Source organism: Lactuca sativa, chromosome 8 (genome assembly GCF_002870075.4).
Source record: "Lactuca sativa cultivar Salinas chromosome 8, Lsat_Salinas_v11, whole genome shotgun sequence".
NCBI classification, from domain to species: domain Eukaryota; kingdom Viridiplantae; phylum Streptophyta; class Magnoliopsida; order Asterales; family Asteraceae; genus Lactuca; species Lactuca sativa.
In genome coordinates, this window is record NC_056630.2 from 214,728,367 (window position 1) to 214,742,952 (window position 14,586).

Sequence of the window (14,586 nt, forward strand, 5' to 3'; positions counted from 1 at the left end):
ATACCTTACAATATTATATGATATGAATTGTTATGCATGCTAGAAGACTAGGTATTCATGATAGGACTAGAGTGGCCTGATTTGTGATGCCTTAGTCTAGGGAAGTTTGCCTATATGAGATGCTTTGCTAGTATGCGGGTAGATAGTGCATATCAGAAGTAGAGTACTCACTATCCGGAGTTTGGGGAGGAAGACTTGGGATGAACGCTGATACGGTGTGGTCGGTAGTATTGGGCCCGTACTACCGAGGACACCGGGTCAGTGGGAGGCCCAAGTAAGAATCCCTGGATATCGGAGACTGAGTAGAGTTGCGTTATCGAGCGCGATTACACTCGCTGGAGTCTCTGATAGTTTTATGTTGTATTTCAGAGACATCATGGTTAGACCACGCCATGGAGCGAGTTCGAGCGGTGTGAGTGACGAGGAGATTCGTCAGATGATTCACGAGGAAGTAGCGGCGGCGATCCAGGATGAGATCCCGGAGATGTTTGGGTCTATTAAGACCACCCTGATGGAGACGTTCGATGAGCGGTACGCCGCATTGACTGAGGTTGCAACCGCTGCAGCTACCGCAGCTGTGGCCGCTGCTAGGCCACAGGGGGGTGACTCGTTGCTGTTCCGAGAGTTCAACAACACGAAGCCACCAGAGTTCGATGGGACGCAGGATCCGATTGCTGCGATGAGGTGGATCGCAGATATAGAGGGGTGCTTCTACACTTGTTCATGCCCGGAGCACCTGAGGGTACGGTTCGCTTTGAACCAGCTCCGTCTGGGAGCGAAGGACTGGTGGAAGTTCGTGATGGCGAACTTCACTTTGGCAGAAACTACGACAGTGACATGGGAGGGGTTCACTGCCATGTTCAGGGATGAGTACGTTCCCCCGGTGGAGCGGGAACGATTGGTTTAGGAGTTCTTAACCCTCAAGCAGGGTACTGACTCGGTGGCGGCGATCACGCGGAAGTTTCATGAGAGGGCGATGTTTTGCCCCGAGCTGGTGGCCACAGAGCAGGCTCGGATGAGCCGATACTTGGGTGTTCTGAGGAGGGAGATCCGGGAGTTTGTGTCAAACTCCACTTACCATACTTTTACTGAGCTTCAGGCGAATGCCAGGAAGCGTGAGATCGAGTTGGAGACTCATGCCAGGGAGGAGGCCGAGTCTCAGCAGGCAGACCGGCGGCCGGCTCAGTCTCAGCCGGCAGCCAAGCGGATCAAGTCCGCCGATTCGAGGACGGGAGGTTCGAAGAGCCGCACTTGCGGAAAGTGCGGCAAGGGTCACGATGGGGCGTGTCGAGCCGGTGCTTGCTACAAGTGTGGCAAGGAGGGGCACATTGCTAGGGAGTGTCCCAAGGGATTTACGGTTTGCTTTCATTGCAACCAGACCGGCCATCGGAAGGCCGAGTGCCCTCAGCTTCGTCAGGGATCTGCACCTACTGCCAGGACTACTGAGACTCGACCGGTGAAGGTCGAGGCCCCGAGGGCTCGTGGGAGAGCCTTTCAGCTGACTGCGGAGGAGGTCCGCGCTGCGCCCGATGTTGTGGCAGGTATGTTGTAATTCATGTATTTATTTTTAATGTCGAGATGTTATGCTTATGTTATTATATGCGTAGGTACTTTCCTTGTGAACTCTGTGCCTGCCTTAGTGTTATTTGACTCGGGTGCGAGTAGGTCCTTTGTATCTTTAGCCTTTAGTCAGCATATCAGCGTTAATCGTGAGTCCTTGAGTCGACCTTTGAGAGTTTCTATAGCTGACGAGAAATCGATTTATGCCACGGAGGTTCTTCGGGGATGTGTGCTAGAGATTTTCGGGGTTGGGTTTCCGATTGACCTGATTCCTATTGCGATGGGTGACGTCTGTGTCATCGTGGGCATGGACTGGTTGAGCCGATTCGGCGCTGTCATCGACTGTGAGCGTCAGTTGGTGACTATACGAGACCATAGTTGGGGAGTTCTTTCGGTGTACGGCAGGTACCCGTTCGGGGTCAGCTTTTTGTTCGGCCGCTAGGGCGAGGCAGTGTCTACAGCAGGGCTGTAAGGGTTTTGTGGTGTATGTGATGGATACGCGGGAGGTTTCCGAGAGACCGAAATCAGTTGAGGAGGTTCCTGTGGTGCGCGAGTTTTCAGATGTTTTCCCCGAGGAGTTGCCGGGAGTACCTCCTGTGAGGCAAGTAGAGTTTGGTATTGACCTGGTTCCGGGGGCCGCGCCTATTGCTAAGGTGCCTTATCGTCTTGCACCTCCAGAGATGCAAGAGTTGTCCTCGCAGCTCCAGGAGTTGCTGGGGAAGGGATTCATTCGGCCGAGCAGCTCGCCATGGGGAGCACCTATTCTGTTCGTCAAGAAGAAGGACGGTTCACACTGGATGTGTATTGATTACCGGGAATTGAACAAGTTGACGGTCAAGAACCGTTACCTGTTACCGAGGATCGATGATTTATTCGATCAGTTGCAGGGAGCGTCTTGGTTTTCCAAGATCGATTTGAGGTCAGGGTACCATCAGGTGAGAGTACGGGATGGGGATGTCCAGAAGACAGCGTTTAGGACGCGATATGGGCATTATGAGTTTGTGGTGATGCCTTTCGGGCTCACCAATGCCCCGGCTATGTTCATGGATCTCATGAATAGGGTATGCAGACCGATGTTGGATCGGTCAGTGATTGTATTTATCGACGACATTCTGGTGTATTCTAGATCTAGAGAGCAGCATGAGGAGCATTTGAGGGAGGTCCTCGAGGTATTGAGGTCGGAGAAGCTTTATGCAAAGTTCTCCAAATGTGACTTCTGGCTGCGGGAGGTCCAATTTCTAGGACATGTTGTCAATCAGAAAGGGATATTGGTCGATCTGGCCAAGGTTGAGGCGGTGATGAGTTGGGAGGTGCCGAAGTCACCTTCTGAGATCAGGAGCTTCCTTGGGTTGGTAGGGTATTATCGGAGATTCATCAAGGATTTCTCCAAGATCGCAGTGCCACTCACCAGACTGACCCGGAAGGGTGTTGCATTCTCATGGGGGCCCGAGTAGCAGACCTCCTTTGAGACACTTCGCCAAAGGTTGTGCGAAGCCCCGGTATTAGCTCTCCCGGAAGGGATGGAAGATTTTGTAGTATATTGTGACGCATCGATTTCGGGACTGGGCGCAGTGTTGATGCAGAGGGGTCATGTGATAGCGTATGCGTCGAGGCAGCTGAAGCCTCATGAGGCGAGATACCCCACGCATGATTTAGAGTTGGGAGCAGTAGTGTTCGCTCTCAAGATTCGGCGTCACTACCTGTATGGGGTTCGATGTACGATCTATACGGACCATAAGAGCTTGAAGTATTTGATGGATCAGCCCAACCTAAATATGCGTCAGAGGAGGTGGCTGGATGTGGTCAAGGATTATGATTGTGAGATCCTGTACCACCCAGGTAAGGCTAATGTGGTAGCCGACGTGTTGAGCCGCAAGGCGGAGAGCACTCCATTGCGAGATGTATGCTTGAGACTGACTGTGATGACTCCTGTATTGGATGCCATTCGTGGGGCACAGGCCGAAGCGGTGCGACCAGAAATGCAGAAGAAAGAGCGGGTTATGGGGTTAATTTCAGAGTTCGTTCAGGATGGCCGAGGGCTTATGACGTTTCAGGGCCGGATTTGGGTACCGTTCGTGGGCGGTACACGTATTACTTTGATGGAAGAGGCTCATAGATCGAAATTCTCGATCCATCTCGGTGCTACGAAGATGTATTTGGACTTGAGGAAAGAGTATTGGTGGCCCTGTATGAAGAGGGACGTCGCATGGTTCGTCGAGAGGTGCTTGACCTGTCCTAGGGTTAAGGCCGAGCACCAGAGACCGCATGGCAAGTTACAGCCATTGGAGATCCCCGAGTGGAAGTGGGAACAGATCACTATGGATTTCATCACCAAATTGCCGAGGACTGCCAGGGGAGTTGATGCAATTTGGGTGATTGTGGATAGGTTGACGAAGAGTGCACACTTCCTTGCCATCAGTGAGAGTTCTTCAGCGGAGAAGTTGGCGGAGATATATGTGAGAGAGGTGGTATCTCGGCATGGGGTACCGATTTCGATTGTTTCAGACCGTGATGTGCGTTTCACTTCCAGGTTCTGGAAGAAATTTCATGAGGAGCTGGGTACTAAATTGCATTTTAGTACCGCATACCATCCCCAGACAGACGGTTAGAGCGAGCGGACGATTCAGACGCTGGAGGACATGCGTCGAGCATGTGTATTAGACTTTGGGGGTAGCTGGGATGCGTATTTACCCTTAGCAGAGTTTTCCTACAACAACAGCCATCATTCGAGCATTGGTATGCCACCTTTTGAGCTGTTGTATGGTAGGAGGTGTCGGACCCCCATTTGCTGGGGAGAGGTGGGACAGAGAGTGATGGGTAGCATAGAGATCGTGCTACAGACGACAGAGCAGATTCAGCAAGTTAGACAGAGGTTATTGACCGCCCAGAGCCGACAGAAGAGTTATGCAGACAGGCGCCGATCCGAGCTTGAGTTTCAAGTCGGCGACTTCGTTCTCCTGAAGGTCTCTCCTTGGAAAGGAGTGATTCGATTCAGGAAGAGGGGCAAGTTGCGGCCCCGGTATATTGGGCCATTTCGTGTGATTGCAAGGATAGGTCGGGTAGCCTATCGGTTGGAGTTGCCAGCGGAGTTGGGACAGATCCACGACACGTTTCATGTGTCGCAATTGAGGAAATGCATAGCCGATGAGTCGGCAGTGGTTCCATTAGAGGACATTCAGGTGGATGCGAGCCTGAATTATGCCGAGAGGCCAGTGGCCATCAGGGATCGGAAGATCAAGGTTCTGAGGAACAAGGAGGTACCTTTGGTGTTGGTTTAGTGGCAACACCGTAAGGGATCGGAAATGACTTGGGAACCGGAACGTGAGATGCGGGAGCAGCATCCGGAACTATTTTTAGAGTGAGACTTCGAGGGCAAAGTCTAATCCTAGTGGGGGAGAGTTGTAACAGCCCGGAATCTCAGGTATTATTAAATTATGTTTTTGGGTGATTTAAGAGGGGACTCGGCGAGTTGGAGCCTAGACTCGCCGAGTAGGATCGCAGACTTGGTCGCGGGATCGCGACTGAACTCGACGAGTCCAGATATGGACTCGGCGAGTCGACGCTGTTTAGCGGAAACCCTAACCGTTCAGGTTTGGGACGTATAAAAAGGACTCATTGGCCGTCATTGTTCATTTTAGCCTTCTGAGAAGAACCCTAAATCGATTGTGTGCATCTGGAGCAAGGATTATAGGCCATTGTTGATTATAGAAGAGTTGTTGTGCAAGGATGAGAAGAGTTTTGGCTAAAGGAACAGCAAGGGATTCGAGTTCTGCGGTTTGGGGACACAGAGAGTGCGATATTCAGGTAATATTTCGGATTCTTTCTGTATTGTTGATGTGTGCATGGATTTAGGGTTTATGGAACCCAATTGGTGATTAGATGGATTAGTATATTGTTACCCAAACGACTATAACCCTGTCTTAGGACCTTTAGAGGTCCAGAAGGTCCCATGCTTGTGTATTTCGGGACAAAACTTATCTCAGGAAGCAGTTTGATCGACTGCATGACATGGACTCGCCGAGTCCGATGAACAGACTCGGCGAGTAGCTTGGAGATTGTCTGGAACTCGTCGAGCTGTTCTTTAGACTCGGCGAGTGGAGTCGGGGTGGCCCCGCGATTCTTCCACGAGGATCTCGTCGAGCCAAGAGGGATACTCGACGAGTAGAAAAGGAACATCAGGGGAAGTTGGGGAGGACGTCTAGACTCGCCGAGTCGCCATGGTACTCGCCGAGTCCGGTCGAGTTGACCGTTGACCGTTGACCAGAGTTAACCTAAGTCTGACTTCTTAGGGATAGTCACACTTAGAAGATATATGTGTTAATGAGATATGTGATGTTATAGGGAGGTTGTAGCTCGTCGGATTGTGCACGAGTGATTTCAGGATTTGCTAGCTTTCAGCATTCACGAGGTGAGTCTTCTCACTATACTGTACCCGGAAGGGGTTTGACTGTGTGACCGGAAGGTCAGATATGATATGTGATATGTATGCTATATGTGGTAAGATATTTGTTATATGTGCTATGTATGTTATGTGGGCCGGAAGGCAATATGTTATGGGCCGGAAGGCGAATATGTTATGGGCCGGAAGGCGTGGTGTTGATGACCGGAAGGTCAGGGACTGGAAAGGCGTATGTGCGTAAGTTGTATATTGGGGAACTCACTAAGCATTTATGCTTACAGTTGTTATGTATGTGTTTCAGGTACTAGCGAGGACCGTGGGAAGGCGCCGGCGTGATCGATACACACTGAAGAATGCTTTTATGATCTTGGGATTCTGAATATTTGTATTTGACAGAATACTTAAACTATTTATGCCTTGTTTTGAATGGAAATAATTATATTTTAAAAACGAAAAATTTGTTTGAAAATTTGCGTTGTTACACAAATCTTGGTGACCAAGAAGTAAATACAAGAGAGTTTGATACCTTTGACGACCAACCATTTTAATTTGAAGACTTTGATCCTTTCTTTGATCAATATACTTTTAATGATGGTAATGATCAGAGTATGGGTGTTGGTGCAGAACTTGGCACAGGACTAGGTGAAGTTCAATTTGAAAGTGAGGGAGTTTGTGAAGGACTTGGTGAAGGAGGTAGTGAAGGGGGTAGTGAAGGGAGTGAGGAAGACAGTGACTTTCTTGAAGATGAAGAAAACTATGTAAGTGATATTGAGGTGGACATGAGTGATTTCTATATGAATGTTGATCTAGATGTTGAATATGTTGACAGAGGAAAAGGTGTTGAGATTGAAAATGAATTTGTTGATACAGAAGATGTTGAAGATGTTGAAATAATTGATAATGATGAATGGGACTCATTAGGTGAAGATAGTGATGATGAAAGAAGGAAACCAATATTAAAAACAGATGGTGAAGGAGAATAAGTGCTCTCTTGGTGAAGTCCATGCAATTACTTTTCAAGTGGGTCAAAAGTATAAAAGTAAAAAGGAAATTAAGGACAAAGTCAACAAACTTGCCATTGAGACTAGAAGGAATCTTGGCTTCAAGAAAAACGACAAAACAAGGCTTAGGGTTGTGTGTAAAGGTAATGTACCTAATGTAAATGCAAGTGGGGTAGGTAAGGGAAATAAATTAAACTGTTCTTGGTCAATGCAGACTTCACGGTCAAAAGATAGTGATTATTGGTATGCGAAAACTTTACTGGACAAACATACTTGTGTTCAAACTATAAAACTTAGGGCTTGCACTGTGAAGTATATATCTGCAGAAATCTTAGACATGGTCGAGTCTAACCCTACAGTACCCCTTCGAAGCATTCAAGAGCAAGTTCAGAAGAGGCTTCAAGTTGGTGTATCCATACACAAAGTACAGAGAGCAAAAGCAACATCTACAAAGAAAGTGAGTGGTGACTACACAAAGCAGTACGAGGTGTTAAGAGATTATCTTATGGAACTACAAGCAACTAATGTGGGTACAACTGTGAAGCTTGAGGTTGTTAATGAGTCTAACAGTACTAGAGAAACAAGGCAGTTTAAAAGGGTGTATATTTGCTTAGGGGCATTGAAGAAAGGGTTTAAAGCAGGCTTAAGAGATATTATGGGACTAGATAGTGCTTTTATGAAAGGACCCTTTCCAGGCCAAGTACTCACAGCAGTTGGATTGGATTCAAACAACGGCATATACCCACTTGCATATGCCATTGTTGAGACTGAAAATATGAGTAGCTGGAAATGGTTTCTAGAATGCTTGGGAGATGACTTAGAGTTGTACTCAAATTCTAACTTTACTTTCATGAGTGATAGACAAAAGGTACTATTTTCTTCTTTTTGTATTACTAATAGTTTATTTGTATATGATTGTTGCAATGATTATGTGAAATAATCCTTTACAGGGACTCTTACCTGCTATTGCACAACTATACCCACAGGCTGAGCATCGATTCTGTCTAAGACATATTTATGAGAACATGAGGAAAAAATGGAAAACAAAAGAGTATAAAGATCACTTATGGCAGTGTGCAATAGCAACCACAATACCAGAATTTGAACACTACATGAATGAACTTAACAAGTTTGATAAGGATGCTTTTGAGTGGTTGAAGAAAATCCCTCCTCACCATTGGGCCAGAAGCCACTTTTCAGGTTATATTCCCTAACTTAGGTGAAGCTTTACTAGTGCTCATTGTATATGATTTAGTTCATATAATTTTCTTGTTTAATACAGGCAGAACAGGATCAGATATATTGCTCAACAATTTATGTGAGGTTTTCAACAGTAAGCTTATTCATGGTAGGAATAAGCCCATCATAAGTTGTCTTGAGTACACCAGGCAGTACCTTGTGAAGAGGATCTGCAATGTGAAGAAAGTGATGTCCAAAGCTCCAGGTCCACTCACTCCAACAACATCAAAGTTACTTGAGAGAAATAGGGAAGCTTCAGTCCAATATAGAGCTAGATGGAATGGGACTGCAAAGTATGAAGTTTATGGTCCTTGGCATGACCAGTATGTGGTTGACATGACAAATATGTCATGTACATGTAGAAGGTGGGAATTGAATGGGATTCCATGCAGGCATGCCATAGCTACAATACATGAAATGGCTGATAGTGGAGACAAAGTTGGGGAGCTTTACACTTATGTCAACAAAGTGTATTGGCTTCAAACATGGAATGAAGCTTACTCTTACACTGTGGACCCTATAAAGGGTAGAGCCATGTGGCCAAAAAGTACCTGTCCATTTCAATTAACACCACCACCACATCACAATCAACATGGGAGACCTAAGACCAAGAGAAAGAGAAGTGCAGATGAAAAATATGATAAACAAATGCAAAATCACGGTGCAGGTGAACCTGAAAAACTTACCAGAAAGTTTGTTAGTGTCAGGTGTGGGAAATGCAACAATAAGGGTCATAACTCAAGGACGTGCAAGGGTCAAGGTGGGAATGCAGGAAGCAATGAAGGAGGGAATGCAGGAAGCAGTCAAGGAGGGAACGCATGATGCAGTCAAGGAGGGAATGGAGGTAGCAGTCAATGCAGGAATTAGTGTATTTTGTTTAAAAATTTATCTTTTGGTTTAGCACAACTTTTGTGCATTTGGATGTAATGGTTTAAAACTAGTTTGTTGTAATGGTTTTATTTTGGTCTTTTAGCCCTTTTGGTCATGAAACTAATGTCAACCTTTTGTCATTGTTGAAGAATGATGTTTATGGTTTATACCAACTGTTGGTTGTCATATTTATGGAACACATTTATGGTTATAACAACTTTTTTCTGAAACAACAAATAGACATTAACATTAGGTGATAACCGCAATACATTGTCATTATATCCTTGAAAAGGGTACAAATTTCTGAAGTTGTCCAAAATAACCCTAAACTGATATTACATTATCAAATACCAAAAACTACCACATTCCCTTGTTACAATTTCATAAGACAAAAAACACCCAAAATTACATGCAACTACAGGGGTCCCTAATTGCTTATTACTAAATGAAAAGCACCCAAACCACCACAAATAGTAACCAACTTGCAAACAAACACATCCTCAATAATCCGGGTATTATCAACATAGATCTTGTACACATGGGAGGATCAATCCATCCTAAGAATCGGCATCTGGAACCCTTCACGTAAAAAAATAAACCCTAAACATGAGGGTGATTTTCCAAAATGAGGGTAAAATAGCAAAATCGAACACTTACCTTTTGAGGGCAGGAAAGAAACCTTCGACCAGGGTTTGCTGATGTCCAGGAGGTGCGAACCACCGCTTCCCTACCACAGAAACACATCACCATTTTAATTTTTGATCTCTAAGAAATTGTGAACACAGAGTAGGAAGAGTATGAAGCTCGTGAAGTTAAAGATGGATGAGTGATGTAGCTCTGCTTTTATTTTGAATAAGCTTGCAAAAAAGGTCCCTGTAAGTGGAAAGACGAAAATACCCCGGTCTTTATTGCATGTAACGGAGCATATGGACGGAAGTTAGTGGGAAGGACCAAAAACAATGGAAAAATCCAATTTTGGACCAGTGGTGCATCAAAGTATCGTTTTGGACCAAAGTCGCATAATTTTGCCAAACACAGGGACCATTTTTTCAATTTTGTCGATTTTCAATCCTGAATGGTTCCAAAACCAAATTATCGGCTTCTGTACCTAGAACCGTACAGGAACCAATTCCTTTGTAACCAAACACCCCCATCAGCTAACTATGAAACTAGACTATAAATCTATAGCTTTTTAGAATAATCGTTGACTATTCCATTTTCATCTTTTTTCCAAAATACATAAACATGAAAATATTAGTTGCTGATTCGACTTGTGAGAGATTAAAAGACATGTTAATTTATTTGACTGTTTCTTTCTTTCTTTCAAGTTTCATTTTGGAGCTAAAACTCATGTAAATTCAAAAACAAAGACTGCAACAGAGCGCCATCTTTGAAGTATTGAAACGTGACCCGACCCGTTTAAAGAGATTCACCATATCTACCATTCTTGATTACCCCAATTATTAGTTCTTTTCATTTTCAGATCAAAAAGATGGTTGCCAACTTTCCATCGAAAGTATTTCATAAACCCTTCTTTCCCACTAATAATTCTCGAAAAGGGTTTTTGAGAGTTATCAAAGATCCCTCATGGATTTTCGAGTCTTCTTGATTCCGTACTTCCTCTGTTCCATCCTGTTCTTCCGCAATTTCTTCATCGAATCTTCAGGATTCCGCAAAATGTATCTCCTCTTCACCAAATTCTCATACTATTAACTTAATATCACTCTCTAATCGGATTCCAATTCACTTTTGTTTCTTCAGACGTGGGTCGGTTATCAGATTACCAAATGGTGATTCCTATGGTCACCCCTTTGATCCTACTCGGGTCACCCAGATTTCATGGCGTCCAAGGTTTGAATCATCTCTTCATGTTCTTGGTCATGCGATTGCACGAACATCAGTTTAAAATTTGAAATCTATACAGGGCGTTTCTGTATAGAAACTTTTTGACAGATGTAGAGTGCGATCATCTCATTGAATTGGTTCGTAATCGTTTCTACTTTCACTCTTTCAAATTCATTCATGATCTGGGAATTTTCTACTATAAAAGTTGATATCATGGCATTCACATGAATTTGGATAATCAGGCGAAGGATAAGCTGGAATTGTCCAAGGTTGTAGATAATGAATCTGGAGAGAGTGTAGCAAGCGAGATCAGAACTAGTTCAGGCATGTTTCTTAGGAAATCTCAGGTAAACTGATTCACCTTTTCATAATTAAACCTAAATATATGGAGAATTAATGAAGGATTATGAACGATATAATGTTTGATCTTTGATTTGAAGGATAAAATTGTTGCTGGAATTGAATCAAGGATTTCTGCGTGGACTTTCTTCCTGTTGAAAATGGAGAAGCTATGCAAGTATTGCATTATGAATATGGTCAAAAATATGAGCCACATTGGGATTACTTCCAAGATAAAGTCAACCAAGTAAAGGGAGGCCACAGGGTTGCCACTGTTCTTATGTATCTTTCTAATGTACGCAAGGGTGGTGAGACTGTCTTTCCAAGGTCAGAGGTATGAGTGTTTTTGGTTTCTATTTAAATTACTTTGTTAAAATTGGGTAGGTTTTTCAAAATATAATGTTGTTAGGAAGAAATGAAAGTAAAATAATAGAATAAAAAAATAAATGAATGTACATTTTATATATTGTTTTAAACCCTTAAAAAAGTTTAGCATAAAATCATACATTACATAATTTCCACCCTCCAAAAGATGATTTCTAGATTTGCAACCCCAAACCACCCAACAGATTTTATACTCTCCGCTACATTTGTTTGCGAACTTTGTAGATAAAAGAATCTCAACCGAAAGCGAATGGAGATTGGTCTGAATGTGCGAAAAGGGGTTATGCTGGTAATTTTTTCTATCCCTTGAAAGTTCTAATAAAAACACATAATTTAAATTTGAAATCAAAACACATTAATTATATACGTAACACCCCATATTCAAATTTACAAACCAACCCAATAACCTCCAAATCAACTATCCATACGGGACCCACAACCTATTATTACAATACTTCAGACCCACGTACCAAAATATTGTCAACTCTGGACAACCCAACATAAAGACTTTTCAGGAGGTCATTCATCTTAGTATTGTTCTCACCCTAACACATTTATCTTTAAAGTTTTGTCTTCATGAATTTAAAACACATTTTGGAAATAGAGGTATCCACATGTTTATAAGAAATGTTAATTTGCAGTGAAACCGGAGAAAGGGGATGCATTGTTGTTCTTTAGTCTTTATCCTAATGCTACAATCGATGTAGTAAGCTTACACGGGAGTTGCCCTGTGATAGAAGGCGAGAAATGGTCAGCAACAAAGTGGATCCATGTCAAGAACTTTGACAAGTCTGAGGATAACGCGAGTGATGCCTGTACAGATGAACATGAGAACTGCGCCAAGTGGGCGGCTGCTGGCGAATGTAAGACGCATCGTGAATATATGATTGGATCTTCGGAAGGTTCCAGATATTGTAGGAAGAGTTGCAAAGTATGTTAGTAGATAAAATTTCTTGTGTGTTTATCATTGTGTGGCAATTTGGGTGTAAAGGGAGTTGGTGTGTGTGATATAAGTTTAAGGGATATGTGAAAATAAATACTCATTTAAATATAGGCTAGTTCTTTTTACCATGTTCCTTTTAGCCTTATAGTGAATAAATACTCATTATGTATTTATTAAAATTCCAGGGTGTTAATTATGTATTTCGGGTTTAGGTAGGTTGAAAATGAGCCGAGTCGAGCCCGAGCATAGCCAGATTCGGGTTGGCTCGATTCGAGCGCGGCTCGATTTGAGCGTTATTGTGTTGAGATCAGCTCGAGCTCGTAAAGAATTATAAAAGCTTGGCTCGTTTTTTTGTCTAACATACCTAAATAAACGTAAGCTTGATTCGAGCTCATTAAAAAGTTCGTTTACTAATACCCTAAATCCCTAATTCCCCAAATATGTTCTTATTTTAATATATAAAAATAATAATAAATTATAGGGTAAATTACATGAATGGTCCATGTGGTTTTAGGTTATTTGGACACTTGGTCCCTATAAAGATTTTTTTAAACTCAGACCATACCTAATATTTGTTTCCGTTACGCTTTTGGTCAATATGAAAAAGACTAAGTTACCCTTATTGTAACCTTCGAGATTACTGGTATGTTCCTTTTTAACCTTTAATGTAAATTCCTTTCATTTTAAGTCCCTAACCGAGTACGTTGGGCATACTCTAGCCGAGTACGTTGGGCATACTCTATGAGTACGTTGGGCGTATTGGCTCATTAGTTGATCATGGATGCGCCCACGTATGTTGTGCGTACATGGGGCGTACGCTAAGCAAGGACAAACCCTAATTTTTAGGGTTTGGCCCTATTTAAGCAACTTATGTTGCCTTGGTGGTATCTTTTGGTCAGCCTCCACTCCCCCAAACCCTAAGTGCCATTTGTGAGCTTTGAACTTGGAAGTGAGTGTTGGTGGTGTTTTTGGTGATTTGAAGGAAGAAGAACACTTGGAGGTTGTCTTGGTGTGGCTTGAGCTTTTAGATCCAAAACAATCATCATCTTTGCAATCTATTTGAGGTATAAAGTTCTCTACTTGATGATTCCTTAAACTAGATCCAATTTAGGGATTCATTTGTGCATTTTTGGGTCCTTAAAGCCATATTTGTGACTATGGTCTACTCCAGAAGCCATGGATGTTAGATCATAGCATCTTTGAGGTCCCTTAACCATAAAAATACAATCTTTATGATTTATATTGGCCCATGCATGTGTTAGGATCCTTAATATGGTTCTTTTTAAGTTTTGGGTCCCATTAAGTCATGCATGGGAATAAAGTTGCCAACTTTACGTGCTAAGTCACCATTTGGATCAGATCTGAGAGTTTGGCTTAGTGACTTAACAGATTAAGTGCTTAATGGTAAAGTTACGTCAACTACGTTGTACGTTGGGCGTACCCAGCTAGTACGCTGCATGTATTGGCCACCGAGGTAGAACGCGTGGCGTAACACTGAGTACGTCGGGCGTACTCAGCAACCTTGACTTTCGGTTGACTTTTATGGGTTTGGGCCATATTTTGGACTTTTAGGGTTTGGGCCTTATTGGGCCATTGGAATTCTGGCTTTGGGTCATTGCTAAGATATGGGCTTTCTTGGATTTAGGTCATGATGGGTTTTGGGCCCATTTAGAAAGTTGGGCCATACTGAGTTTTAGGATGCCATTTAGGAGTTTGGGCTTTTTGAGAAAATGGGTTGGGCCTTGGTTTTGGGCCAAGTAGGAAAAGGGTAAAATGGTCTTTTACCATGGATGTTGGTCAAGTAATGTAGATTCTTGAATTCGGGTTGAGATCCAATTATTAATCGGATATTATTTGATGGTGTTAGTGTGGGGATTTTCCGAATCAGCATACCAATATTTTATCTGAGAGATTCAGCAACTTGAGGTGAGTTTCCTCATTGTGTTTGGTGGGTCGAAGGCACCAATGCCGGCCCATGGTTTATTATGATTAGGATGCTAGTTGTC

At 43.3% G+C, this 14,586-nt stretch overlaps 1 protein-coding gene and 1 pseudogene across 1 annotated transcript; both read left to right on the top strand.

The window, feature by feature from the left end:
• The first annotated feature begins 7,297 nt into the window (after positions 1-7,297).
• On the top strand, positions 7,298-9,021 carry LOC111903778 (protein FAR1-RELATED SEQUENCE 5-like). The gene is made up of 3 exons (XM_023899535.2): positions 7,298-7,828; positions 7,911-8,160; positions 8,243-9,021. Exons 1-3 carry the CDS (start codon positions 7,298-7,300, stop codon positions 9,019-9,021), a joined length of 1,560 nt encoding a protein of 519 aa, XP_023755303.2.
• A 1,635-nt stretch (positions 9,022-10,656) lies between these two features.
• Positions 10,657-12,577, top strand: LOC111903721 (probable prolyl 4-hydroxylase 6; annotated as a pseudogene).
• The last annotated feature ends 2,009 nt before the right edge of the window (positions 12,578-14,586 follow it).

Coding starts and splice junctions, on each gene's coding strand:
- LOC111903778 (XM_023899535.2), top strand. CDS start 7,298: ATGGTCGAGTCTAACCCTACAGTACCCCTTCGAAGCATTCAAGAGCAA. Junction 7,829..7,910: donor TCATGAGTGATAGACAAAAG/GTACTATTTTCT, acceptor AATCCTTTACAG/GGACTCTTACCTGCTATTGC. Junction 8,161..8,242: donor GGCCAGAAGCCACTTTTCAG/GTTATATTCCCT, acceptor TGTTTAATACAG/GCAGAACAGGATCAGATATA.